This window comes from Myxocyprinus asiaticus, chromosome 20, assembly GCF_019703515.2.
Source record: "Myxocyprinus asiaticus isolate MX2 ecotype Aquarium Trade chromosome 20, UBuf_Myxa_2, whole genome shotgun sequence".
Classification (NCBI taxonomy): domain Eukaryota; kingdom Metazoa; phylum Chordata; class Actinopteri; order Cypriniformes; family Catostomidae; genus Myxocyprinus; species Myxocyprinus asiaticus.
This window is the reverse complement of record NC_059363.1, coordinates 46,683,156-46,709,616: the sequence shown is the minus strand read 5'-3', so window position 1 is coordinate 46,709,616 and position 26,461 is coordinate 46,683,156. Positions and strand designations below refer to the sequence as shown.

The 26,461-nt window shown below is 38.1% G+C and overlaps 2 protein-coding genes across 2 annotated transcripts in view; one reads left to right on the top strand and one right to left on the bottom strand.

Annotated features, from left to right (window-relative positions):
* Positions 1–2,434: 2,434 nt before the first annotated feature.
* Positions 2,435–23,536, bottom strand: LOC127411133 (leucine-rich repeat-containing protein 74A-like). Its single transcript, XM_051646481.1, is given in 13 exon segments — positions 2,435–3,041; positions 9,978–10,063; positions 13,555–13,659; positions 13,821–13,964; positions 15,773–15,868; positions 17,981–18,175; positions 19,467–19,552; positions 19,654–19,735; positions 19,845–19,894; positions 21,817–21,910; positions 22,071–22,178; positions 22,272–22,504; positions 23,416–23,536. Coding segments are annotated over 13 exon segments (2,007 nt in total).
* A 38-nt stretch (positions 23,537–23,574) lies between these two features.
* LOC127411132 (protein angel homolog 1-like) overlaps positions 23,575–26,461 on the top strand; it is a 40,394-nt gene continuing 37,507 nt past the window's right edge. Inside the window, exon 1 of the mRNA XM_051646480.1 lies at positions 23,575–23,617. Within this exon, the coding sequence (XP_051502440.1) occupies positions 23,575–23,617 (43 nt within the window). The remainder of the gene's footprint in view (positions 23,618–26,461) is intronic.

Below are 26,461 nucleotides of genomic sequence, written 5' to 3'. Positions count from 1 at the left end.
ACGCCGTTGTCGTGTAAATAAACAGTGGCAGATCCTTAAAGTGGCAGGGCACATTTTCACTCTCCCAGAGCATACCATCTTTACACACTACACCACTGCAGCAACACCTGAGAATGCAGTTTGTTCTGCGTTTCCACCAGACTTTGAGTGTAAATAGCCACACTGTATGGCAGGTGTTATTTACACCTAGTGCAAACAGTCATTCTGTTATACTTTTAGTTTGAAAGTCTGTGTCTATGTTAAGAGTAAAACAATTAAATCTATACATAAAAGGCATTTGAAAAGTAGCAAAAATAAATTAAGGCCTTGGAAGAATTCAGTTTTCATGTAACCTCATATAACAAAAATAAAAGAAGTTGAAATCTGAAGTTAATGTAAAGTAAAAATCAACCCCTGGGACATAAAAACAAACACATCATTGAGGAATGTAATCTCTATTGTTTTATTTCAGTTCAAACCACATTGAGCCTTATTCGTAAAAGGAAAAAAAAAAGAGAACAAATTTGGTTAACACTTCACAATAAGGTTTCATTAGTTAACTCATTAGGTATCATTAACAAACAATTAATGTTTTGTTTTGTTTTCTTCAGCATTTATTAATCTTCGGGTCCCAATTTATATTAGGTGTCTTTAAAGTACCTGCATTTAATTACATTTTTAATTACACTGTTATCCTTACTCCTAACCCTAAACATAACCCTAACCCAACCCTTACCCTAAAACCTAACCCTAACCCCTAACCCTACCCCTACTCCTAAACCTACCCGTACCTCAACCTCAGTAGCAGCAAATGTGAATATTGTGAGAATTTTGCACAATAAATACATTGTATTGTATGTATTTTAATGTTAGTATATAGTAGTGGTCAACCGATATATCGCCAAGGCTGATAATTTGGCCGATATTCTGAATTTTTTCATTATCAGCATCGGCCAATACAATTTACTGTTTGGCCGATTTGTTTAAGGCCACGAGGGCACCGAATTGCCTGCTTGCACATGAAGGAGACGTCTGAGACACTTAAACTAACAATCCCGGTTTGTTTTGTTGTTATGTGCCATTGTTTTACTACAATAAGACTGGTGTGCAACACAGTCTTCATTTAAATGGTCCGCAAATCAGAGCCGCGACAGACGCGTTTGAGCTCATTATGTTAAAGTGCTCACCTGTTTCATTCTCCCTCTCTCTCCTCAAAGTTCCCTGTAACTTTTAACCGTCTTGTCTAATGATAAAAAGGCAAATATTAATAAAACATATATACATATATATATACTGTCTGCAAATATGCTGACACCTCGTTTAAACAGATGTAATAAACAAATTTCACACAACTTGAGCAGATCCAGCATCCTGTGAAGCACTCATATTTCTTCCTCTAAAGCACATATTCTAAAAGACTCTTTTTAACAGTTCCCTGTAACTTTTAACTGTCTTGTCTAATGATTAAAAAGGCAAAAATCAATAAAACTAATATCATATACTGCCTGCAAATATGCTAATATCTCGTTTAAACAGATGTAATTCACGAACCTCACGGAAAGTCAGCGTTTTCTTCCTGTCGAGCGCTCATTTAATATCTTCCCCTGAAGCGTCTATCAGCCAGGATCAAAACTCAGTTCCTCTTATTTAGGAATGTTGCATGAGGTTGAAGGTCAGTCTGTGAAAATCCAAGCAGGCCATCTGGGCCGTGTAAGCTGTAAGGAGATTGCTGCCTGCTTGATGCTTGATCAGCACAAGCGCATGACAGGAACTTCAAAGTTAAAGCGCTTCACGTGTGCTATAAGTAAATATCATATTCACTGTTCACTGTATGTACAATTGGTTTGATTCTGTGAGAAAATGCAATTGTTAATGCGCTCATACCATCCGTGGATGCTAGAATACTGTGTGCACTGTTATTTCCTTCCTCCTAATATAGTAACAATTTCTTTGTGCAAATTCATTACTACAATTGGATGACTAAATAGAAATCAGAAGAAACTGCTATCTACCATTTAAAATACAATCTTTTTTTTAAAAGATTATTTTTTAAACGTTTAAATTAAAGTTTTATGTAAAATGTTGAGTAAATATAGTGCTAAAAAAGAGTTTATTAATTTTTTTACCAATTTTACCACCATGCTCTCTGGATGTCGGCATCAGCCATTAAAAAACCCATATCGGTCGACCCCTAGTAGTTAAAGACACCTAATATAAAGTGTGACCAATCTTTATGTTAATTAATAAAAATACAATTGTTCATTGTTATTTCATAGTGCATTAACTAATGTTAACTAACACAACTTTTGATGTATTAGTATATTAGTATATGTTGGAATTTGTGTGAAAATTGTTAGTAAAAACCATTCTTGAAAATGGATTTGTGAACGATATACTCACAAATTGGTTCTGCTCATGTTTAATGAATAAGACCAATAGCTTGTAACTTTGTACGCTATGTGGTATTTTGATTATGTCCTTTTGATGTTACATCTTTTCTTTTCTTTGTCTTCTTTTTCTTCACCTTCACACTGGCTTTACTAGTTGGTTCAATGTTTAACGCGGGTCTGGATCTGGTTAAATTTGCAGTGGGACTGAGTTTACTGCTGGTCACACTGGGGTTGGAGGTGCAGTGCATTCCCTGAGCCGATGCTGGTTTACTGATGGATGGTTTAGTGGCGCTCTCAAACAGGTTCGGCTGCGAGTACGAGCGCATGCCCGATGAGCTCGGGGGTTTGTATGACATCATGCCCGCTATCATGGGGAGGTGGACGTGCTCACTGCTCATGTTCTGGACAGAGTAGCGGCTGCTCGTGGACATGACAATGTGGTGCCAGGAGCTGAGCGGGGTGGCAGAAAAGTGCTGTGGGCCTCTCGAATCCTCTTTAGCCCCACTGGGTGATATGATCATGGAGCTGCGTGGGGTCACAGCCTCCACGGCGCTCTCGAAGGTTTTTAGGATCCTCTCGCTTTTCTGCTTCTCCTTTTTCTGGCGAGATTCCACTTTCCGCAGCTGACGCCGGTGGTCTCGCATCATCTGTTTCCTCGTGTCTGCCAGACCTCTGTAGGATGAGACAATCATTCAGAGGGTTCAGACTGTGAAAATCTTATTGTTGGAAAAAAGGCTACAAGTGCAATAAACACTCAATAAAAACCATCAAGCATTTTAAAGGTGAATTGTGTCTTTTTGTATATTTAAATGCTTTCTCATATCTCAGTTTAATGCTCAGAATCAAATATAAGTAAGCCATTAGTAGGGCTTCCTGACCAATGTAAACACTGTGACGCTATCAAAACATTGATCTGTTTGTTTAAGCATCCCGACAAGCCCAACACTGTCATGATAAATAGAACCTAGACGCAGGAGTAAAAATATAACTGTTTAATAAATGAGAAGTTGCACAAACAACGGATCAGTCCAGAGATGAGATGGGAGAAGATGATAGTGAAGGACTCTGATGGCGACAGCTGCAGCGGGGAGAGAGTAGAGGTAATATTCCAATGTGTGTAATGGCAGTGACTGGAGCAGAGAGAAACACAGGTGAGTGATCCGGTGAATGGAGGAGATGGAAATGGCTGGAGCTGAGGTGCTGAGCTAATCAAGCAGCGGCTGGTAATGAGCATTGCTGGGCAACGCTGCTGAGTGATTAACCCCGTACCTGCAACAACACAAGGGAGACACACAGAAACAAATCGACAGAATGAATCCTCCCATGACAAACACTGCCACATTGACTTAACCACTTGTGTGAGGTTGGGGAGGGACTTTTTTTTCAATTTTTACCAAAGGCAGACAGGCAGTGTTTTCAGGGAACCTGTTTTTAAAGTAGCCATTAATTTAGCAATTTATGGCAGACTGATCTCAATATGAATTTGGCGACAGTAAGTCGAACGTTGCTCTGCTAAATTTCTGTCTGTGCTTACAGAACTTTAAATCTCTGCCCCCAGTGGCCGAAGCTGGAAGTGTTGTTGAATGTATGCGCACATGAGAGCTCCAGTTTCCAGGTGAAATGTCCACCGAGGGGCACCAAAAGTGAGTTGTATTCTTAGTTCGAAATGATATATACAGTCAACAGGAATGCATATTTTATTAATCCTACCTCCTAACCCAAACCCCAGCCCTAAACCTTACCGACAGTTAAGTAAAAATGCAATTTTAGAGACTCGTGTAAATACGAATTTCTTGCATTGACCGATTCATTTGAATAAGCAGATTTTTGGTAGTTATAAGTGGATTGGTGTGTATGTGGACACACTCAGTGCCTTACTGTACAAGAACCAATGAGCAAGACAAAGACAACCATCACAACAGGAAAACTAAGATGTTGAAGTATCAATAAAAAGAAAAGTTTCATTAAAAATAGTTCAATAGGATTCAAAATGTACTTCTTTTTTTTTTTACACAATATTTGTGTTTGTTGTGTATTTGAATGCATATTAGAGTGTTGATGTAAAATACTTTTTACAGGAGGCACTAGTAAGGAGGTTTTGGGTGCCAAACTTGGAATCAATGAACTCAAATAAAAACTGACCAAAATACCTGGGACTTAAACCAATGAATGAGGAGATTAAATTAAAGCTTAACAGGCAATTAAACCAATCAATTATACCAATTGAAGACCATTCCACCTGCCAAACAAGAACAGAAACAAAAAGAAAACATTTTGTTTGCAACTTTTTTTTTTTTTTTTTTTATCTTCACAACTGTGCTCGGAATAAGTTGTGAGCGGATGGTACGTGTCCACTGGTGTGGAAGAAATCCACTCCCAACGCTAAAGTACTTTAGGGTGTGTCTGTAACATGTATAGTGTTGGGCCTCATGTGTTCAGATAGAAGACAATGGCAGGCCTAACAGTCATAAAAACATAACTCAAGCCCCCACCTTCTAAGTCAGATGTTGTACTGATAAAAATCGCGCCAAAATCAAACAAAGGGAGTCCAAAACAGACTACAGATCCATGAAGCCTTGCCCTCTAAAGGATCGAGCTCTCAACTCCTATTGGATGAGGCACACCACAGAACGTCTCTCAAACATGACATCATCAGGACTTCAAATAATTCTGAAATGCTTCCAAAGTTGCTTCCAGCGACTTTGTTCACCGAATACGGACGTAGCTTTTTGCTGCTCTCCGGTGCAACCTCGTGGCTTAAGGAAGTAATGTCCGACTTGAAACTGTAGCCATACGATCTCCATCTCACTGGACGAGTTGAGATTACTCTGTGTTCAACCGAACACTCTAACGGATCCGAAGGAGACCGCTGAGCAATTTGCATCTTCATCCGTTGGCCTACAGAAGTGAAGAGATTAAAGATTTCTCTTCCATCTTCAATCAAGTCGACATTTCTGAGTTCTCCGCCAGCCCGCCAAGAATCAACAGCCGTACCGCCCGCTGACAGAGTGAGCAAACGGCCTACCGTCATCACCCGAGCCTCAAGGAACCGGGTCAAAGTTAAAGGACGGAGGAAAACACATTCTACCTGTGTCCTCATGCGATTCAAGTAAGAGGTTATGTCTGGGCAGAGATAGAATATTATAGTGTGTTATTCTTGTGTTTCAAGGTTTTTGCTTGTACAGTTTACGGACCGCCATGTCCGCTCATTATTAATACTCAGGGTATTAATTATCACAAATTTGTTTTGCTGTATTGTGGTCCAACCAAATTGGACTGTTGTGCATTTTCGCCATCGCGGGTGAGACAGCAACTGAGTTCATCCATTAAAGAGTCAAATAACAAGGGACTTTTACGAGCCCCGCTCGTAAAACTGCGTCTCTGAGTGATGAACACGGCTGCTTTATCTCCAGCTATCGCGAAATCAGCTTTCGGGCTGTCACTTAATCTCTCTCTCTCTCTCTCTCTCTCTCTCTCTCTCTCTCTCACTAACCACACTGACACACACACACACACACACACTGACACACACACACCTTATGTGTTATAGGATTATTTTATTTCCATATCTAATCATGTCACTGTTTAATTTGTAGTTGTAAGTCGGAAGTTTATTGACTGCATTGTATTAATTATTAATTGATATTACTGCATAAATAAACTTTGTTTATATTACAAAGAGAAGTGTTTTGGTTTGTTTTGCATACGCCTGTGTCATGCTGATGGGATGTCAGTGCTCGGATTCAAACCTTCATTCATTGTTTTTTTTCCGGAAAATCAATATTCTTCGGATGTCGATTTTCCTAAGAAAACAATCTAATATTGAGACTGTTTTAATATTCGGTTATTAGTCCCTGATTTCAGGGTGGTGCCCCGTCAATGTTAATCCTTATTAATATTCTATTGATTTTTGATAATTGATAATTATCTTTGAATTTGAATTTGAATGATCAATAAGCTAGTGTTAATTTTAATGTTTCATCGATGTTAACAATTAACGATTATCTTTGATAAGTGTTGATTTTAAAGGATTAAAAAAAGCTAACATTGATTCTCATCAATGTTCTATTGATTTTAATAATTAATAATTATCTTTGATAATTATTAATTATTGCTAATAACCAAACTTGCTCCTAAACGTAGCACACTACATTTACTGGAGTCCCATATGAGGTTTTAATGAGTTAGATCCAATTAATTAATTTAAATGTTGATTAATAACCACAGAAACAATTATTATTTCTGATAGTAACACTGATCTAAACAACCAGTAAAGCCCTACAATAGCGAGTGTGTTTTGTTTATGATTGCTTTCAGTACACAGTCAATAAAATCATCACATACTGTATTTGTATGATTACAGTTGGAAAGATTCTAACTTTATTTCTGAATTCCCAAAGTATATAAACGGTGTGGATTTTTTACCCTTTGGTTTACCCAGCAACAGCATTGCCACAACGAATGTGTACAATTACCATTTTAAAGGAATATTCCAGGTTCAATACAAGTTAAGCTCAGTCAACAGCATTTTTGGCACTATGTTGATTACCACAAAAGTTTATTTTGATTCATCCCTCCTTTTCTTTAAAAAAACAAAAAAATTGTTATGGTGAGGCACTTACAACGGAAGTGAATGGGGCCAATCCATAAACATTAAAATACTCACTGTTTCAAAAGTATAGACACAAGACAAACATGATTGTCATGTGTTAACATGATTTTACTGTGATAACATTTCTTACTAACCGCATCTGTGTAAAGTTATAGACAATTTTACAACTTCATTGCTATGACAACATAATGTCAATAAACCCTATAATCACTGTAAAAATGGTGATTTAATTTTTTTTACAGCTCTAATAGTACATGATTTTTAACAGAAGAGTTAATGTAAGCGTTTTTATCAAATTATAAGCTTAAAATTTCAGTCTTAAAACCCTCCAAAAATTGGCCCCATTGACTTCCATTGTAGGTGCCTCACTGCTTTTTTTTAAAGAAAAGGAGGGATGATTATTTTGTGTAGAAAGCAACATTATGCCACAAATGCTGCTGATTGAGCAGAACTTGTATTGAACCCTGGAGTTTTCTTTGTGTTTGACATGCAAAAAATCTAGAGTTCTGGCAAACTACCCGCAAACTTGCCACAAATTTGCCACTCATTATTTTCACATGCAAATGCGCTTGTGATTTGCTACAAATGTTGTCCAGAAGTTTGCAGCTCTTCACCAGTAGTGGTAAACCTGTAGCAAACCTTTGGCAACAATGGAAAATTTGCTGCAAGTTTGCCGCAAATCTCATTTGAATGTGTAAATGATCAGTGGCGAATCTGTAGCAAGTTTGCTGAAAATTTGCCATGTACTCTCGATTTTTTTTTTAAGTGGCACTATCAGCAGAATAAGCGCTTACGACATACGTTACTACCCTTAGCTCAAAGTGATCGACTTCCGCCCACCATTTTTTGCTCCTCATTTTCAAAAAGTTCGCATTTCTCAACACTCTCAAAGCTTGCTCTGCTGTCAATCCCACAATCTCCCCCGCATGCACGTCATTCAGCTCCCATTGAGATGAATTGAAAATGCCTACTCGGGCCTGGGTAGCTCTGCCTGTAAAGACGCTGACTACCACCCCTGGAGTCGCGAGTTCGAATCCAGGGTGTGCTGAGTGACTCCAGCCAGGTCTTCTAAGCAACCAAATTGGTTGCTAGGGAGGGTAGAGTCACATGGGGTAACCTCCTCGTGGTTGCTATAATGTGGTTCTCGCTCTCAATGGGGCGCGTAGTGAGTTGTGCGTGGATGCCATGGAGAATAGTGTGAAGCCTCCACACGCGCTATGTCTCCGCGGAAACGTGCTCAACAAGCCACGTGAAAAGATGCGCAGATTGATGGTCTCAGACGCGGAGGCAACTGAGATTTGTCCTCCGCCACCCGAATTGAGACGAGTCACTACGCCACTAGGAGGACTTAGAGCACACTGGGAATTGGGCATTGAGTCCTGAGACCTGGCTGGAGTCACTCAGCATGCCCTGGATTCGAATTCACAACTCCAGGGGTGGTAGTCAGCATCTTTACTCACTGAGCTACCCAGGCCCCCTTATATTTCATAAATATTAACCCTAACCCTATAAATCTGGGGAACATAGAACCCTGGGAACATAGGACCCTTTGTCATGTGTTCATTATGTGCCATATAAATCTGGGGAACATAGGACCCTGGGAACATAGGACCCTATAAATCTGGGGAACATAGGACCCTGGGAACATAGGAATGACCCCCTGTATTTTATGTAAGCATATAGGCAACATTTGTAATAGTACTGAAACCGTAAACATACAGTTTTAACAAGGCACAGCAGCCCCTTAGTACACTAGAGCAGAAGGGGAAAAAAGCATTGTCTTAGTATTTATTTGCTGAAACTTCACTTGGTGCAGAACAATCTGGAATAATATGAAACAATGCAACAGTTCCCTCTATGCAGCCTGAACTTGTTCAGATTGTTCAATCTAGACACAGCGCAAAGAATGAAACAGAGCGCAGGTGTCTCAATATGCGTTTTTGACTATTTGAAGTTCTTTTTAACTTAGCGAGATGCTGAAGAAAAAGTGAGATGCGGTGCAAATGTCAAAGACATTCGTCCAGCATGTGTTTACATAGGAAAACAATGGGAAAACAAAAGAGACAAGTGCAAAAACACATTCAGTGTGAACGGCCCCTATCTCGTCCATTCACGAGTGTCTGTGAGTGACAGCACATGTGTGAAACAAGTTCGGTAAGACTGTTTATTTTTTCACTCATACAAACCCGAACCTGACCCGAACTCGAAGTCCTACTTTAAAACTGACCCGAACCCAGCCCAAAACCTGTCGGGTTCTGTCAGGTTGCAGACCTCTAGACTAGACTAGATTAACATATGCATCTCCCAATACATAAATCACCCATAATGACAATATTTGATAACCCAGTTGCTGCAAAAGTAATCAGCTAAATAAATACTGTGACAGATTTAAGGGTAAAGTTTAACCCTCAATTAGCCCTTAAAATAATATACCATGGTAACCATAGTTTCCAGCAAAATACCATAGTTACAGTTGTCATTACTAATACATTAATATGAGACCTGCATCAAACAGTGTAAGGTTTCAGGAATAATTTTGCCATGAGGAACTGTGTCAGAGCTAGATTACATATGACGCACAGGGCTGTTTCAACATGACGATAAAGCATAAATGACTAAGACACATTTTTCTCTCCAAATTCTACAGACATTGCTTATTCCATATGTATTGACGGTGAACATTAAACATATCCACTGTAACAGTTACTTTACAGACATACTGTATCCTGAAAATTAATCCCATCGGAATACCACTTTAGAAGGTAGCTACCTATGTAGGCAGTAGGTGGCAAGACAGCTCACTAGGTTTTGCAGCAGGGCTCATGATTAATGACATATCATCCTCAAGTATGTCAACTGTCATAATTATCAAATTGGTGAGAAATGTTCAGATGCACTGGTCCACAGGCATACTTCATTTGCCATGTCACATTACTTGTATATGTAATGAAACATTTAATATTTAGTGACTTCCCAAACAATAAAAGAGAGCTCACCTGTAGTCCACCATGCCTGTTCTGTCTCTGTCCAATCTCTGAATCAGCTCCTCTATCTGGAATCTCTCCAACGGGATGCTAGATTGCTGTAAAGTTGTCAAAAAATATTACATGTAATTTATAAAAATTCTGTCATTATTATGAATGACAGAATTTCTCATGATCTTAAAACTTTTTCACCTAAAAGGCTTTTATCATTGAAATAAGTTTTTTACCAACAATGTTTTGATGACTTTACTACTATTCTAAAATGTGCAAAATAGTTAGAATTAAGAATGAGTGGGTTTGTCTAAACTTGGACTTGACTGATCAGATATATACAGTAAAATAAAGATTTTAGTACATAAGAACACAAAGCTATTTTTGAAAGGCGGCCATTTTGAATGAAACAACATGACACTTTGTTGTTGTCATGTAGGTGGAGAGATAAGACAATAATACTGGATCTAAGTGCAGCTATTTTAATAAAGAAATGCAAAACAAACATTGGAAACACAAGAAAAACCAAGACACACTGGAAACAAGTGAAACTGGAACACAAACACTACAGCCTAACACAGGACAAGAACTGACAAAGACAGAGAGCACAAGAGGGCAGTACTGTATATACACAGGGACAAGGTTAATAATATATACACAGGGACAATGTTAACAAGAAACACCTGGGGAACAATCAGAGGGGAACAAGGAACAGAGACAAGACCAAAAACTTGGTTTCAAAAAAAGAATCTATACAAAACTAAAGTCCAGAACATATGTTACAGAGCCCCCCTCCTGAAGCCCAAAACAACACCAAAATAAACAAAACAAAACCAAGTGAAACATGGTAGGGCAGGTGACGACAAGGATCGGGAAGAATATTGGTGACCATCAAGGGTCAGGAGAGGCCACTGGTGACCACAGGGGGTGTCAGGAGAGGACATTGGAGTCCAGGACAGTTCAGGCAACCAGGGTAGAAATGGCAAAAGACTTGGTGACCAGGGTAAACCAGGCGATCAGCGTGGAGCTGGCAGGAGGCTAGGAGAACAGGGACGATCCAGCAGAAGGCCAGGAGACCAGGGCGGATCCAGCAGGAGGCCAGGAGACCAGGGCAAACCTGGCAAGGCAGCAGGAGACCACCTGGGATCCAGCAGACAGCCAGGAGACCAGGGTGGACTAGGCTAAGGTGCAGGAGACCACTGGGAATTAGCATCTGATGCTGGAGACCATGGGGGATCAGGAGGATGGCCAAGAGGTAAGGGTCGAACAGGCGGATGGTCAGGAGACCAGGGCGGACCAGGCGGATGGCCAGGAGACCAGGGCGGATCAGGGGACTCTGGCAGGGCCAAGGTGACAGGGGACTCAGAGGGCTCAGAGGTCAGGGCAGCTGGGCCTCAGTGGGCTCAGTGGTCAGGGCAGCTGGGGCCTCAGAGGGCTCAGAGGTTAGAGCAGCTGGGGCCTCAGAGGGCTCAGAGATCAGGGCACTAGGGGACTTTAAATGTCAAGGCACTAGGGGACTCAGAGAGAAAGGTATTAGGGGTCTGAGAGAGCATGGCACTAGGGGAACTCAGAGAGCAAGGCACTAGGGGACTCAGAGAGCAAGGCACTAGAGAGAAAAGTACTAAGAGACTCAGGGGGTGGAGCCACTAAAGACTCTGGGGACAAGGCCGAAGGAGGTGGAGACACTAGGGACGAGGCCGCAGGAGGCGGAGACTCTGAAGGCGATTGAAACATAGTCAAGGCGGCCGGCGATGCAGCGGTCAAGGTAACTGGGGACGCTGAGGGCTCAGTGGTCAAGGCAGCTAGGGACAGACAGGGCTCAGTCAGGGCAGATGGCGATGCAGAGAGTGTGGTCAGCCGGGCCACTGAAGGAGAGACCATCGAGGATGAGGATGATAGTTGGAATCACAGAAGTTGGGACCACCAAAGCTGGTACCTCCAAGGTTAGGACAACTGGACCAGTGAGGTTGAGACCATCATGGTTGAGACCACTGGGACCACCGAAGAAGGGAACAGAGGAGCCTCCACCATAGAGCTCTCCGGGACCACCAGAGAAGGGAACAGAGGGGCCACCATAGTGGAGATCTCCGGAACCACCAGAGAAGGGGGCTTTTTCCTCCTCCTCTTAGAACCTGCCGTGAGCCTGTGGTGAAAATTCTGTAATAAAGACTCAAAGACTGAGGTGCCTTTCCAATTAGTATTAAATGAACACACTTGCAAGGTGGACTCAAAACCATACAGAGACTCTAACTCTGACTGGTGGTGAGCAATGAAACCTTAGAATTCTCTAGCTTATATGGGTCCTAGGATGCAGCTGGATTCCATCATTCAGCATTCCTGATAACAGACTCACTCTCAGCTAATAATTGGTTTCTCTCTGGGGCCAGCCGCCCCCAGCTCCAACCTCCCCGACCTGCCCCAGTCATTTGTTAGATAAGAAGAAAGGAGGCGGAAGTGGTACATGGCCACTTTGTCTACACAGATACAGGGAGTGTGAGTTTTAGTCATGCACCCAGAGAGAAACACAGAAAAACCCACAGTATATTCACTTAAGACTTAATGTATGATTGTGATAACACATAACTTAGTATATAGTATTACAACTTCTATTACAGAGCCTCAAAGCATAATCAATATAGTCCATCAATGAGAGTTCACATCTACCTCCCGGATAACAGGACTTATCAGGTTCGTTGAGCCCAAACCTGTACAAATCCTTAAAGTCGGCATGAAACGGAAGTTCACTTCCGCATTGTGACGTATTTCCAAGTGAAACAGCTTATCCAACAAGAAAAAAATTTAGGGCTGGGATTTGAGTTTATCCATTGGTTATTGATTGGATTGTGAAAATATGGGCGTTGCATTGCAGAACGGAGGCATGTCTGAATTCGCCGTTATTCCTCCTCATTTGAAATGTAAATTCAAGCCAGCTGACCCGAAACCAAGGAAGTTTGGGTTAAGGAGCAATAGTTTTGAAGGAAAACAGATGAAAATACACCTTGCTATCTTCACCAACATGTGATTGATGTTTCGTTCAACTCTACGCAAGGTTGTGGTATTTATAAGAAGGGAGTTGGGTTTAAGCTGACTAAATGATTGGAGATGTCCTCCATATGTCACCAGAGAGAATGTTGTTTCACTGGAAGATCGAGTTATGATCATTCTGATTAAAGATTACAAGGTCAAAAATAAATAAATAAATAAATAAAACATTCATGGATGAATCGTTCACAATAAGATCAATAACATGCATTTAGAAAATAGATAAGTTGAATTTTCATTTCATGCCGACTTTAAGCTCAATGTCACCCCAGTTCACATTACAGTTCATCAGTGTACAGAAAATCTCTGTGTATTCTTCAATTGAGTCTGTCCCCTGCCGGAGAGACAGAAGCTCTAAAGCCATTAGATCCATGTTATACATATGTTGAAACCTCTCTTGAGGTTGTAGTTGTAATCTCTCGAGTTCTTTAATGGTCTGAAGTAAATATTTAGCTATTGCATGATCGGAGGACAGAATGCATGTTCTATATTAAGTGAGTATACAAGCACAGTAGATGCATTTGACAATCAGATTCAACACAACACAGATCCAGACCTGAACTGCTTTTCTGAAGTCTATGACAGGAACACGCATGGTCCCGTCCTTATCAATGTTACGGAAGAAGTCCCACAGGCGAAGCTTCCGCTGGTCAAGGTAATCCTACAAAAAAAACATAATTTGACATTTTGAACGCACAATACCTCAAGACATGTATCACAGAATTTAAAAATAAAATCACAATATTTGGCACCCCAAAATTTGCTTACTAATTAATTTGCTAATGATACCTCAGCAGATTTGCATTTGTTTAGACAATTTACCTGAATGACTTTCATGGGGTCGATGCGTTTGCGAGCTTTTTTCGCGATAAATCCACCGACACCTCCATACTGCACCTCCAGACTGGGATGTTCCTGACAGATCAGCTCTAAGAGCTGGACGAAGTTCTCATTCACCAGCACATTCTTTAACACAACACACACAACTTGATGCATAACTGCATCAACTGCATTTCACATTAAAGAAAAAAAAAATGTATTATTGTATTATACTGTTATATTGGATTTCTCATACTATCACAGTCTGCAGCAAAGATTCTTTATTGTTGGGTTCTCACAGGTCTGATAAAATTGCGGACAGCAGGGAAAAACAATGCTAAAAAAATTAAATGCAACTATACATATAACCGTGCAGAGTTATGATCGCAAAATAAAAGACTTATCAGCTTTTAAAAGGAAGGCAAAAACGCATCCCTTTCTTTTGTTGATTTCAAAGGCCGTGCATGGAATCAAACTCATATATTATTTTGGCACAAATTCATCAGTCGCTTAACAGAAGCTCGTCAAATCGTATGACATTAACTCATCCTCAAAAACCATCAACAAAACTACACAAGGTAAAGAAAATTCCACCCAGACTACATTAAATGCAGATTACTATTACACTTTTTAATTAATATATTTGATTAATTCATGAATTTTTATAAAATACCACTAATTACAACAAAACTCATTGGGCTGTATTTTAGTGAGCACGCTAAGCACAGCAGTAGGTGCAACCACTGTGCGCTACTTCTTATACGGTTTCGTGAGGGCGCTAATTCTAAGTGTCTGTTTTCAGTACAAAGTCTAAACTCAGTTCCTGCATTTGCAGTTTGGAGATTCCACCAGCAGGTGGTAATAAAGTTCATATCCAAACTCTGAAAATATAGTGGAACATCAAATTAATGTCCTGACAATCACAGTTGTAGACGTTTTATGAAACAAACTTTTATGAGATTTGTGTTAAACTTACTAGAGGTAATAGTTTGTTTTTCAATTATTTTTATTATGTTTATATTTACAATTGTATTTATGATCTAATTTGTATTGGTGTTTTTCCACCTGTTGTCTTAGAGTGATTTTTAAATTACTGCAAAAGGGGCCAGTGAAAGAAGTTTCTCATCGTTATTTTAATTATATTTTTGTTTAGTTATTATTTATCCCATAGTGCTGCGCTTAGTGCTAGCATTCTTAAAATAGGGACCATAACTAATGTTTACTTGCCCAAACTTTAGAGGTTTATCTTCAGTTTTCTTGTCATTTTCTAATTTGACATAAATATTTTTTTTTCTAAATGACTTAAAGGTTTTGTGTTTGGTAGTTCGGGGAACAGACACAATCTCTATGTGTTTGTGACGTCACATAATCATTCATATTATTTAATTTGTTCTTTATAGCACTGTATTTATTACGCTGTAGATTTAAAAGTACCGGTTCATAAGAGCCATTAGTTTGGGAATCCGACTACACTGGTCGCGCTGTATGTTTCACGCGGCAGAATGTATTGTGGTGCCGCTGAGTGGTAGCTGGAAATGTTGTCAGAGTAATTTAGTACTGTGTTCCGTCCGCATCAGCGAAGGAATGCACTTTCAAGAACTGTTAATAGAACAGAAAGTCATGAAAAGCATTCAGTTATGGTATTTTTTCTCGGTTCCCAACCCTACTTGCAACAAAGATAAACATGGTTTGTGTAAACCACAATGTGTTTTGTGGTTAATATTGTGGTAATTATTGGCTGCTGTGAGCATGAAACCATTGAAATGCTAATAATTTGCATACTGATAGGCTTATGCAGTTCATGGTAATAAAAGCTAATAAAATCCCATGTTGGATTTTTTTTAAGGACATTTGTTTTCTTTTGCCCGAAGTACTGGGGTCTCCACTTGATGTTCAGTGTAAAATCTTGGTCCTGATGCAAAACCAGTAGAGGACCGCTGGTCTACATGACTCACACAAATGTTGATCTCTTCAATGGCAGTTTTAGGTATGTTCTTGACAACATTAACCAAAGTAAAAGCTCCCTCCACTGTCAGCGAGTTATATGCCAGCTGTAATAAAACAGAACATGACAATTATAAGTTAGTAATAAATATAGCATACATGTAGATCATAACATTATTGTTCAAAGTAATCTTGTACTGTTTTTATTGTTTCTTATGCATACTCAAAAGCATGTATATTTTCAACACTTCACTTTAGTTTTGCTGAATGAAATCATGACATTCTTTGTCTAAACTGTCTATCTGTAATATTGAGTCTTTTGTTTGTGTCTCAAGTGTTACATAATGTGAAGCTGTTTTTGCACAGATGTCAGACTTGCATTTGTTATGACTAATCTCATCTTTTGGTTTGCGTCCCGAAAGACAAGATTTACCGCAAAAATTGCTATTGTCATTTATACACTACTGCTACTGAGATATAATTACTCAAAACGTTATTATAGGACCACCCATCCCCTAACCCAATGGAAGCGCATTCCCGCCAAACACACACACACACACACACACACACACAGAGAGAGAGAGAGCTTTGGCAAGTCAAAATTATGAGATAAAAAGTCATTATGTTGCAATAAAAAGTCAAAATAGTCATAAGTTGAAATAAAAAGTCATAATTATTAGATTCAAAAGTCATCTCATGATTATGATTTAGTATTTCAAAAATTATGACTTCGCATCTCCAAATTTTGACTTTGTATCTAATAATTTCTACTTTCTATCTCATAATTGCGACTTCTTATCTCCTAATTTTGATCTAGTAGTTCAGAATTAGGACTTTTTATCTCAAAATTTTACTTTTAATCTCATAACTTTGACTTTTATCTAAAGATTGTATCATAATTATGACTTTTTATCTCAATTTTGCATTTTTATGTAATAATTTCAACATTTTATCTCATAATTGGGACTTTTCATCTAATAATTTTGACTTTTTAATCTTGTAATTTTTAATTTTATCTTCTAATTTTGATAATTATGATAAATTTGATAATTTTTATCTCATAATTACATTTTTGTGTTTTGGAAATGTTTGGATTTGGTATGATATTTTTTTTTTTTTCAATAAATTAATTGAATTGTTCAAAATTAAAAAACAATGGTAGAAGTGAAGTGCATGCCGATACAATTACTGTTAATACTAGCCATGATTTGTGTGTCAGTAGATGAAAATTATTAATAATACTTACATTCCTTATATTTAAACAGAGTGAACATCCAAATCCTGATGAGAATCAAATTTTCAAAGCACATAAAAGGAGTGTGTCCTTATTTCTATTCTTCGAATTCATTGCACACAGTCCATTTTCACTACCAACTTCTTATGATCGTGCTGTCTTTGTTTAGATCGCTGGTGTTTGAGGGAATGAACTATATAATAGGATGCAGATGGTTCAATAACCGGAGAAGAACCTCAGAATTAAATTGCACTTGACCCAGCCCATTAGCACATTGCATGCACGATTTCACCAAACCCACTTGCGCCTAGACTTAGCTCAAGACTTTGCACATTCTTGCATGACAATACAGAAACTTCATGGTTATGCCCTTATGACTTTGCGCTTAGTGCTAAAAATAGCTCTTAAAATAGGGCTCTGTATCTCATAAATTTGATTTACCAAAGCACAATTTTTTTATTTATCTATATTTTTTTATATATTTTCTTTTTATGTGGCAGAAATTGGCTTCCATACTTAACTGACACTGTACTACCCAAACTAGCATACACATTGTGTAGGTATAAGGTATAAACTTCGCAACTACAGGTCAGATAACTGCATGCTGCAACTGATCTCTTGCACTTTACTGTTATGTTGTGTGCTCTCTTTATTTTCTTATATTAATTTTCTTCCCTTTTTAATTGCTACTTGTTCATATGATTTAGCCATTTGTACTTTGTAGAATCACATAAAAACTGTAAAAAAAAAAAAAAAAAAATGTGTTTCAAGGGGTAACATCTAAATTATCTAATTTTATTCAAGTCAAAGATGTTGTTTAATTGGACTAAATCAATCTGACAAATTAGGTTGCACCATCGACAGTACAGATCCTTGAAGTAACAATTGTACAATCCTGTAGGTTACCACTTTCTTCACTGTGCAATGATGTTAAAAATATTACTTGAATCTATTATACTGTAGTATAATCATCCCCGATGTTCACCTGCAGTACTCTGAGTGTATCGTTAAACTCCAGTCCCTTACAGAGCATGCTCACACCCTCATCTGTGATGCGGTTGTTGTTGAGGTACATGTAGACAAGGGTGTTGTTGAACTTGAGTGCTTCACCCAAAGCTAAAGCCCCCTCATTTCCAAAGCCGTTCCATGACAGATCCAAGTGTTTCAGAGTCGTGTTCACCTGATAAGACACAAATACTGGATTTGCATAATTTGCTAAATGTGATTGACATGTAATGTAACATTACATCACGTGGTTCATTACAAGTATCGCGGCATTTTTGAGGTGAAATGTCCACTGTGTGGCGCTAAAAGCGAGTTAAATGTTATCCCAAACAGATGAGGATTTAAAGTTAATACTCTATTGCATTTTAAATCAACACAAGTGACCTCCCTACCCTAAACCTTAAACCTAAACCTAAACAATAGTGTCAGAAAAGGCAAATGTGAGATGAAAAACACAGGCATGTCATTTTGTGGTACTTCTATGACAATTTCGGCTCACATGTGGACTCATGTGCTCTTTAGGACTCGTACCCACTTCTTTACATCACAAGTGCAACGCTCTATCAGTTGAGCTACCACACAGTTTGATCACACCCAAACAAGCTTGTAAATGTAGTTGATTATGTGATGCAAACGTTAAAATGAGTCACGCGCTATAGTAAAAGTGTTTAGATGTCATAAGATACATTGTGTGAGGAACAGAGCGAAAAGTGTTTATGAACACTCGTTTTACTCGTGATTTGTGTAAAAGTGAATAAAAGTAATTGTTGGTGTAGTGCCTCTAGTGTTCATTTCACCAGGAAACTGCTGCAATACGTACAATGAGTCATGTAAAAATCATTCAGCAGAAATGTAGTTACAATAACGTGATTCTATTGCAAGTTACAATACACGTTCTTGCATATCTTCCTAAAGTCACTTGTGTTCATACCTCATAAATCAAAAACAGCTATTTGAATAGCCCATTGAAATTTCCTGAAGGAACCCATGGTGAATTAGCCTTTCAAGTTGGCCTTCAAACTGATGTCATGACTGAACAGTCAAGTCTCTCATGCGCTTCATGTGAGGAGCACTATTTTAGTTGCTGCCTATGTAGGGGTTTCAAACCATTCACTTATGAGGTGAGAATGCTGCCTTAAAAGGTAACTGCCTATGTAGATGGTAGAAGGCAAGGCAGCTTGCTATGTTTTGAATAGAGCTGTGCTGTCAGTGAGGTAGAAAAACCATAGAAACTGAGTTTGGACGCTGTTGATAGAAGTGTGAACAGGTCAAGTTTTGCCTACACACAGTATATCTACATTGTCCTCACCAGACAGACAAGAGTCTGAGATTCCATGCTATATATGTGTGTTTTAACAAGACTAAGGGACTCAATTAAATATACATATGAATCTTGCTAACTCTCAACAATCTACTGTTATAATCCCTTTCCTTTCTTGTATAATAGTGTATTTGTGTGGTTGCACCTTCAGTCCAGCACAGAACGCTACAGCTCCTTTCATCCGCAAATGATTCCAACTCAGATCAAGAACTTCTAAACCGTCATTGTTTGCTGTAGAAACAGAAATAGTATTTTTATTTTATTTTTTATTCTGACACATTAGAATTCATGCAATAACACATCACAGGGATCCCTTATAATATCTTATTTACCGATCATTTGACCCAGATGTTCTCCACCTCTCCCACAGAACTGATTGTGACTCAAATCCAACTCCTTCACTCTGTAGTTACTCTGAAAACATATTCATGTGATGTTTATTTTCTTGTAAAAAAATAAAAAAAAATAAAAAAATAAAGAGTTAAAAGAAATAGAATGGTTTGAATTTTACTTCTTAACTTACCGTTAAAACATCTGCAAACCACTTGGCATCATCTTCAGTGAATTTATTCCCTGTAAACATTAAAAATTGTGTGTCTGTCAATATAAATCAATGTCATAACAATCTCCAAGACAATGAAAAGGAAAAATCTTTCAAAAATGTAAAAATGTAGTTTAAAATGCATGTGCCAAGTTCTAAAACTTGCAGTAATTTGTGTGTTGGGTTCATATGGTTTTAAATAAACATATACACAATTTTCAACAAAGATTTTGGCCCTAAAAATTACAAGTGCTATGACCATCAAGTAAAAGTAATATATTTTCCTTCCACCTTGAATACATGTGTACACATCTCTATCATTATAATACAGTATATATATATATATATATATATATATATATATATATATATATACACACACACACACACACACACACACACACACACACACACACACACACACACAGGTGGCCAAAAGTTTGGAATAATGTACAGATTTTGCTGTTCCGGAAGGAAATTGGTACTTTAATTCACCAAAGTGGCATTCAAATGATCACAAAGTATAGTCAGGACATTACTGATGTAAAAAACAGCACCATCACTATTTGAAAAAAGTCATTTTTGATCAAATCCTCCAAAACCTTATCCTTGAGTAATCATGCTAAATTGCTAATTTGGTACTAGAAAATCACTTGCCATTATATCAAACACAGATGAAAGCTATTTGGTTCATTAAATGAAGCTTAACATTGTCTTTGTGTTTGTTTTTGAGTTGCCACAGTATGCAATAGACTGGCATGTCTTAAGGTCAATATTAGGTCAAAAATGGCAAAAAAGAAACAGCTTTCTCTAGAAACTCATCAGTCAATCATTGTTTGAGGAATGAAGGCTGTACAATGCTTGAAATTGCCAAAAAACTGAAGATTTCATACAAAGGTGTACACTACAGTCTTCAAAGACAAAGGACAACTGGCTCTAACAAGGACAGAAAGAGATGTGGAAGACCAGATGTACAACTAAACAAGAGGATAAGTACATCAGAGTCTCTAGTTTGAGAAATAGACACCTCACATGTCCTCAGCTGACAGCTTCATTGAATTCTACCCGCTCAACACCAGTTTCATGTACAACAGTAAAGAGAAGACTCAGGGGTGCAGGCCTTATGGGAAGAATCGTAAAGAAAAAGACACTTTTGAAACAGAAAAACAAAAAGAAAAGGTTCGAGTGGGCAAAGAAACACAGACATTGGACAACAGATAATTGGAAAAGAGTGTTATGGATCTTAACCCCATTGAGCTTTTGTGGGATCAGCAAGACTGTAAGGTGCGTGAGAAGTGCCCGACAAGACAGACACATCTATGGCAAGTGCTACAGGAAGTGTGGGGTGAAATGTCACCTGAGTATCTGGACAAACTGACAGCTAGAATAACAAGAATCTGCAAAGCTGTCATTGCTGCACGTGGAGGATTTTTTGATGAGAACTCTTTGAAGTAGTTTAAGAAGTTCTGAACATTGTTTTCAAATTGTAATAGTCATTTTTCACATTATTAATGTCCTGACTATACATTGTGATCAGTTGAATGCCACTTTGGTGAATAAAAGTACCAACTTCTTTCCATAAGAGCAAAATCTGTACATTATTCCAAACATTTAGCCGCCAGTGTGTGTGTGTGTGTGTGTGTGTATATAATTATGGCAAAGCAAACAACTATTTTTTATTGAAGTTTTCTTAAAGATATAGTAAAATAATGATAAAAATGATGTTCCTCATTTGTTTTTTTTTTTGTTTTTTTACTTTATTATTTCCTGACTTTAACCTTTTTAACAGATAGACACACAAACACACACACATTACACATGTCATTTTAATTCAGAACTCAGAAGAGGTGTATTAAATTAAAAAAAGAGGTGTATTACAACCATTTTCACGTGACTATTTTTCTGCATTTCCAGACAAAATAAATGAGTGTCATCACTGATCACATAAAAATACCTGAAAGTTTTAAAGATTTAATGGAAATGTTTTCCAGCAGCATTTTAGCGACACATTCAGCACCGGCAGATTGAAGATTATTATTGGACAGATCCTGAAGAGATCAAAGTCACATTTCAATGTTTTGCTTCCCTCTAGTGGACAAATAACAGTCATGTTGTGCAGACACTGTCATTACATTGATCATTGATGAATAATTTCTTCAGGGGGCAAAAACACTTAATCACGAAAATATAAACTCTGACAAAACATACAAGATTCTGAATGGTGAAATTGGCCTTCAGCATCTGCATGAGATATTTGGCTCCTTCAGCCAACAAACAGTTATCTGCCAGCTCCAGGGTTGAGGTGTGCATGTCTGTCTTAAGACACAGAATATATTGACTCAATATTAGTCAATATCACCACTGCTTGAACATATATTTGACCCGATGGACACAAAAAATGTCTCTTACCACCAGGGCGATTGCCAGAGCTTTTCCTCCCAAAGGACCGAGTCCGTGATGATTGAGGTTCATGGTTTCACAGCTCAGATTCCTGATAAAATATCTGACTGGAACGACACCACACAGTTTACAGGCCTGCAGGTATAATTCAGCAGTGGTCACGTCCTTCTTCATATGTTTTACCACTGACAGATAAAACACAAGTGCTTACAGGTAAGTAACTCAATATGGAAATTCAAAGACTGTGGTGTTTTTAGATCAAAATAAATAAATATTGACATCAAAATTTTTATGTATTGCTTATATAATTAGCCTTTTTCACAAGAATTGGAAACTATGTCACCGCAGGGTAAAGCTACTTCTGCTACGGGTTTGTGGCTAATGCCTAATGGCTAATATAAAATAATATACACAGAAATGATTTATCATCTCTTCCCAACTGATTCGGCTATTCAGGCCGCCGTCTCTTTAGAGTTTATGAGCTCAAATGCAGCGTTGTGATGGTTTCGGCACCAGATTCTGTCATATTCATTCAACCATATCCCTTCTCTCACCACCGTATCACAAGAAATAAATAATAAAAAAAAGATATACTCCCAGCACAGATGCAAAAATACAAATACATTTCAATATGTCTAGCTGAACCTCATTTGAAACTCCCACCAATATTAAATGCAGTTTTTAAAAGTATAAATCAAATTTAGTAATGAAACCAAGTTATCTTGTCCTGTTTAAAATGTATTTACCTATTTTCATAAATTATATACAATGTACATTAACCCCACCATCCCAGTAAAAGATCAACAGACAGCAATAAGGAACTGTGCAATAAACAATGTATTTATAAGGATGATAAAATGACAATAAAAAAGTCTTATTTTGATATTTGAGTCATGTGCTATAAAAAAAAGGCAGATGTACCTGTATATCGGAGTTGGTTTGGCTTCATGATGTGAAAAGCACAGAGTTTAATGAGTTAATCTAAATAAGAGGTCTGAATCATGTCAGTTAAAATTAAATCAAATTCAGGAATTGAACTGGAATTTAAAAGGCATTCTCAATTCAATTCTGAATGGTGCACAGCCTGAACGCATCATAAATGTAACGGGATTTGTTCATTCTCATGTCCAGTATGTTCAGTATCCAGTCTCACCCTGAGCTTGCAGGTCTGTGTCAAATTCCTCATCCAGGGAGACATCATGTGGATTTTCCTGCTCGGTCAAACTGAGGGAATCCAGAGAGACACTGTAAACATTTGTTTCATCACCGCTCATCTTCTACATACAGTACAATATCTGTCGTATTGATATAGATGGGCATCAGTTCTCTAGTGTTGTCTGATATTGAAGCTGCAGGTTAGTGTCTTAGCAACAGGTGTACATGTGATACCTGCACTACTGCTGGAATCTGTCTGTGTTGTGCAAGTGGAAGAAAAGTCATTAAAAATGGATGTAACACACAGTCATGTACACACTCAAATTCCTACAGGCCGTTTTCAAAGCTGAGGAGAAAAACACACAACATTATTTAATAACTACACATTGAAACAGCAGCAAACACACATGGAAAACAAAAACAAGCAATTAAATAAAGAAAATCATGTAGGCTGTAATCATTTTGTGTATTATTATGCTGTCCTGTCGAGGTCATATCACCTTCCTTTACAAAAACATTACCATGGTGACAATAGTCAGGGTTAAAATGTGCACACTGAAAAAAAAAAAAATTGAAATTGAAATTGAAATGTGTCAATCTTAAAAATAGGCTAAAATATTTTGTTTAGTGTATGTAAAATCCTTATTTTATTTGTTTTACTTGTAAGGTTTATAGCATAACTACAACAATTTTAATATCATCATTTATTTTAGTCATCCAATTTAATTTGTCAAAATAGTGCTTATTGATAACTCATAACACTGCAAACCACAATCATATCCTGTCAAAAAACAAACATTATGAATAGAATACAGTCAAATTAAATAAATGAACAAATTAAAAATAAATTCTTGTAGATATTACATAAAAATCATTAAGCAAAGTCTTCATGTTTTTTTTTTTTTTTTTAAGAAACAACTTAAAACATTATTTCCCAGATATCTCAGTGACAGTTTATTTGTTCTATTGAAAATCACTGACAGCACATCTGTAAATGGAAGACTTTAAGTTTTAAACAATTTTATCTGATTAATGTAATATTTCCCCACTAACATAAACCAAAAATGTCAATTTTCCTTTTTGGGTTTCGGCGTGACATCATTCTGCTGTCTGGGTCTCCTGGAGTGTCGTCCTGCTGGTTACGTCACCTCGAGCTCAGTGTAATGAATAAAGTTTGCTCGCACTCTGACGTCAACCATGGTCGTGACTCTGATGTTTTACACGCTGTATCCACTCACGAGATTCATCAGCCGTGTCTCAGGTAATGACACTGACGTCATATGAGGTTTAAAGTGTTTTGTTTCATGGTTTGTGTGTTTGTTTGTTTGTTTATGTTGCAGTTACTGTTCACGAGCACGTGCATGTGTGCACCAAAATAAAATTGACAACAGCAGCGTGCACATGGACTGAATTTAATGTGACACAACAAGCCATCAAACATCAAAATGGTCACTTAAACATTTAGCATTTAACAATGAAATGTCTGAATGTCGTTGGTAACCATAGAAACATTCACGGCGCTTAGTGGCCACACTTTCTGGCATTTACTTTAATTCTAAGGCCTTTAATGATTATTTTACACGCATAAATTAATGTGACACTAACAAACTACCATATACTGCCATGGCACCATGGTGCAGTAATCCCATGTTTCATGGACATGTACCATGGTCACACCATGGCATTTGTTGAAGTTCATTGGATGTGATTAACACAGTACATGAAAATAGCTATCATACCATGGTATATGTCTAAAAGTACTACCATATGGTACCATCACTGTGCCATGGTACTGCCACAGTGTTTTTGTGTAGGGCAGTAGAGCAGATGTCACAGAATTAGCTGATAAATTCATGAGATATTTCATCTGTGCCTTACAAAACATGTACTGTAGCCATAATACAGTGATGGTAACACTATGGTATTGATATGGGGGAGACCAGGGTTAGTTGTCACAGAGGAAGTTGTCTCAAAAGGCTGTTTCTCAGTAGCTAGTTACACAAATGTGTTTTCTCTAGCAGTGGCTTTGTATGTCAGGTGCAATATAATAATATTTTTCATAATCAGAATCAGCTTTATTGCCAAGTATGATTACACATACAAGGAATTTGTCTTGGTGACAGGAGTTTCCAATGTACAACAATACAAAAACAATACAAAAACAGCAGCAAGACATAGATAATAATAAAACATAAAAAATAATTGTACACATACATACAGACACACACATACATACACATACACATGGGTAGTGCAAATCTAAACAATCTGTTATGTGCAGGGCAAATGTATTTTTGTTTTTTTTTCCAGAGAAATTAAATGGCAGAAGAGGTTGGATGTGTTGGATAAATATAAAAAAAGACTAAACTGTGTATTGCACATAGTTATTGCTCAGTGGGGCAATTTATCTGTTCATGAGATGGATAGCCTGAGGGGAAAAACTGTTCCTGTGCCTTACGGTTCTGGTGCTCAGAGCTCTGAAGTGTCAGCCGGAAGGCAACAGTTCAAAAATGTAGTGGGCAGGGTGAGTGGGGTCCAGAGTGATTTTTCCAGCCTTTTTCCTCACTCTGGAAGTGTATAGTTTTTGAGGGGAGGGCAGGGGGCAACCAATAATCCTCTCAGCAGTCCGAACTGTCCTATGTAGTCTTCTGATGTCTGATTTTGTAGCTGAACCAAACCAGACAGTTATTGAAGTGCAGAGGACAGACTCAATGACTGCTGAGTAGAACTGTACCAGCAGCGCCTGTGGCAGTTTGAACTTCCTCAGCTGGCAAAGGAAGTACAACCTCTGCTGGGCCTTTTTCACAGTGGAGTCAATGTGTGTCTCCCACTTCAGGTCCTATGAGATGGTAGTGCCCAGGAACCTGAATGACTCCACTGCTGCCACGGTGCTGTTTAGAATGGTGAGGGGGGTCAGTGTTGGGGTGTTTCTCCTAAAGTCCACAATGATCTCCACCGTTTTGAGCATGTTCAGCTCAAGGTTGTTTTGACTGCACCAGACAATCAGCTGTTCAACCTCCCTTCTGTATGCAGATTCATCGTCA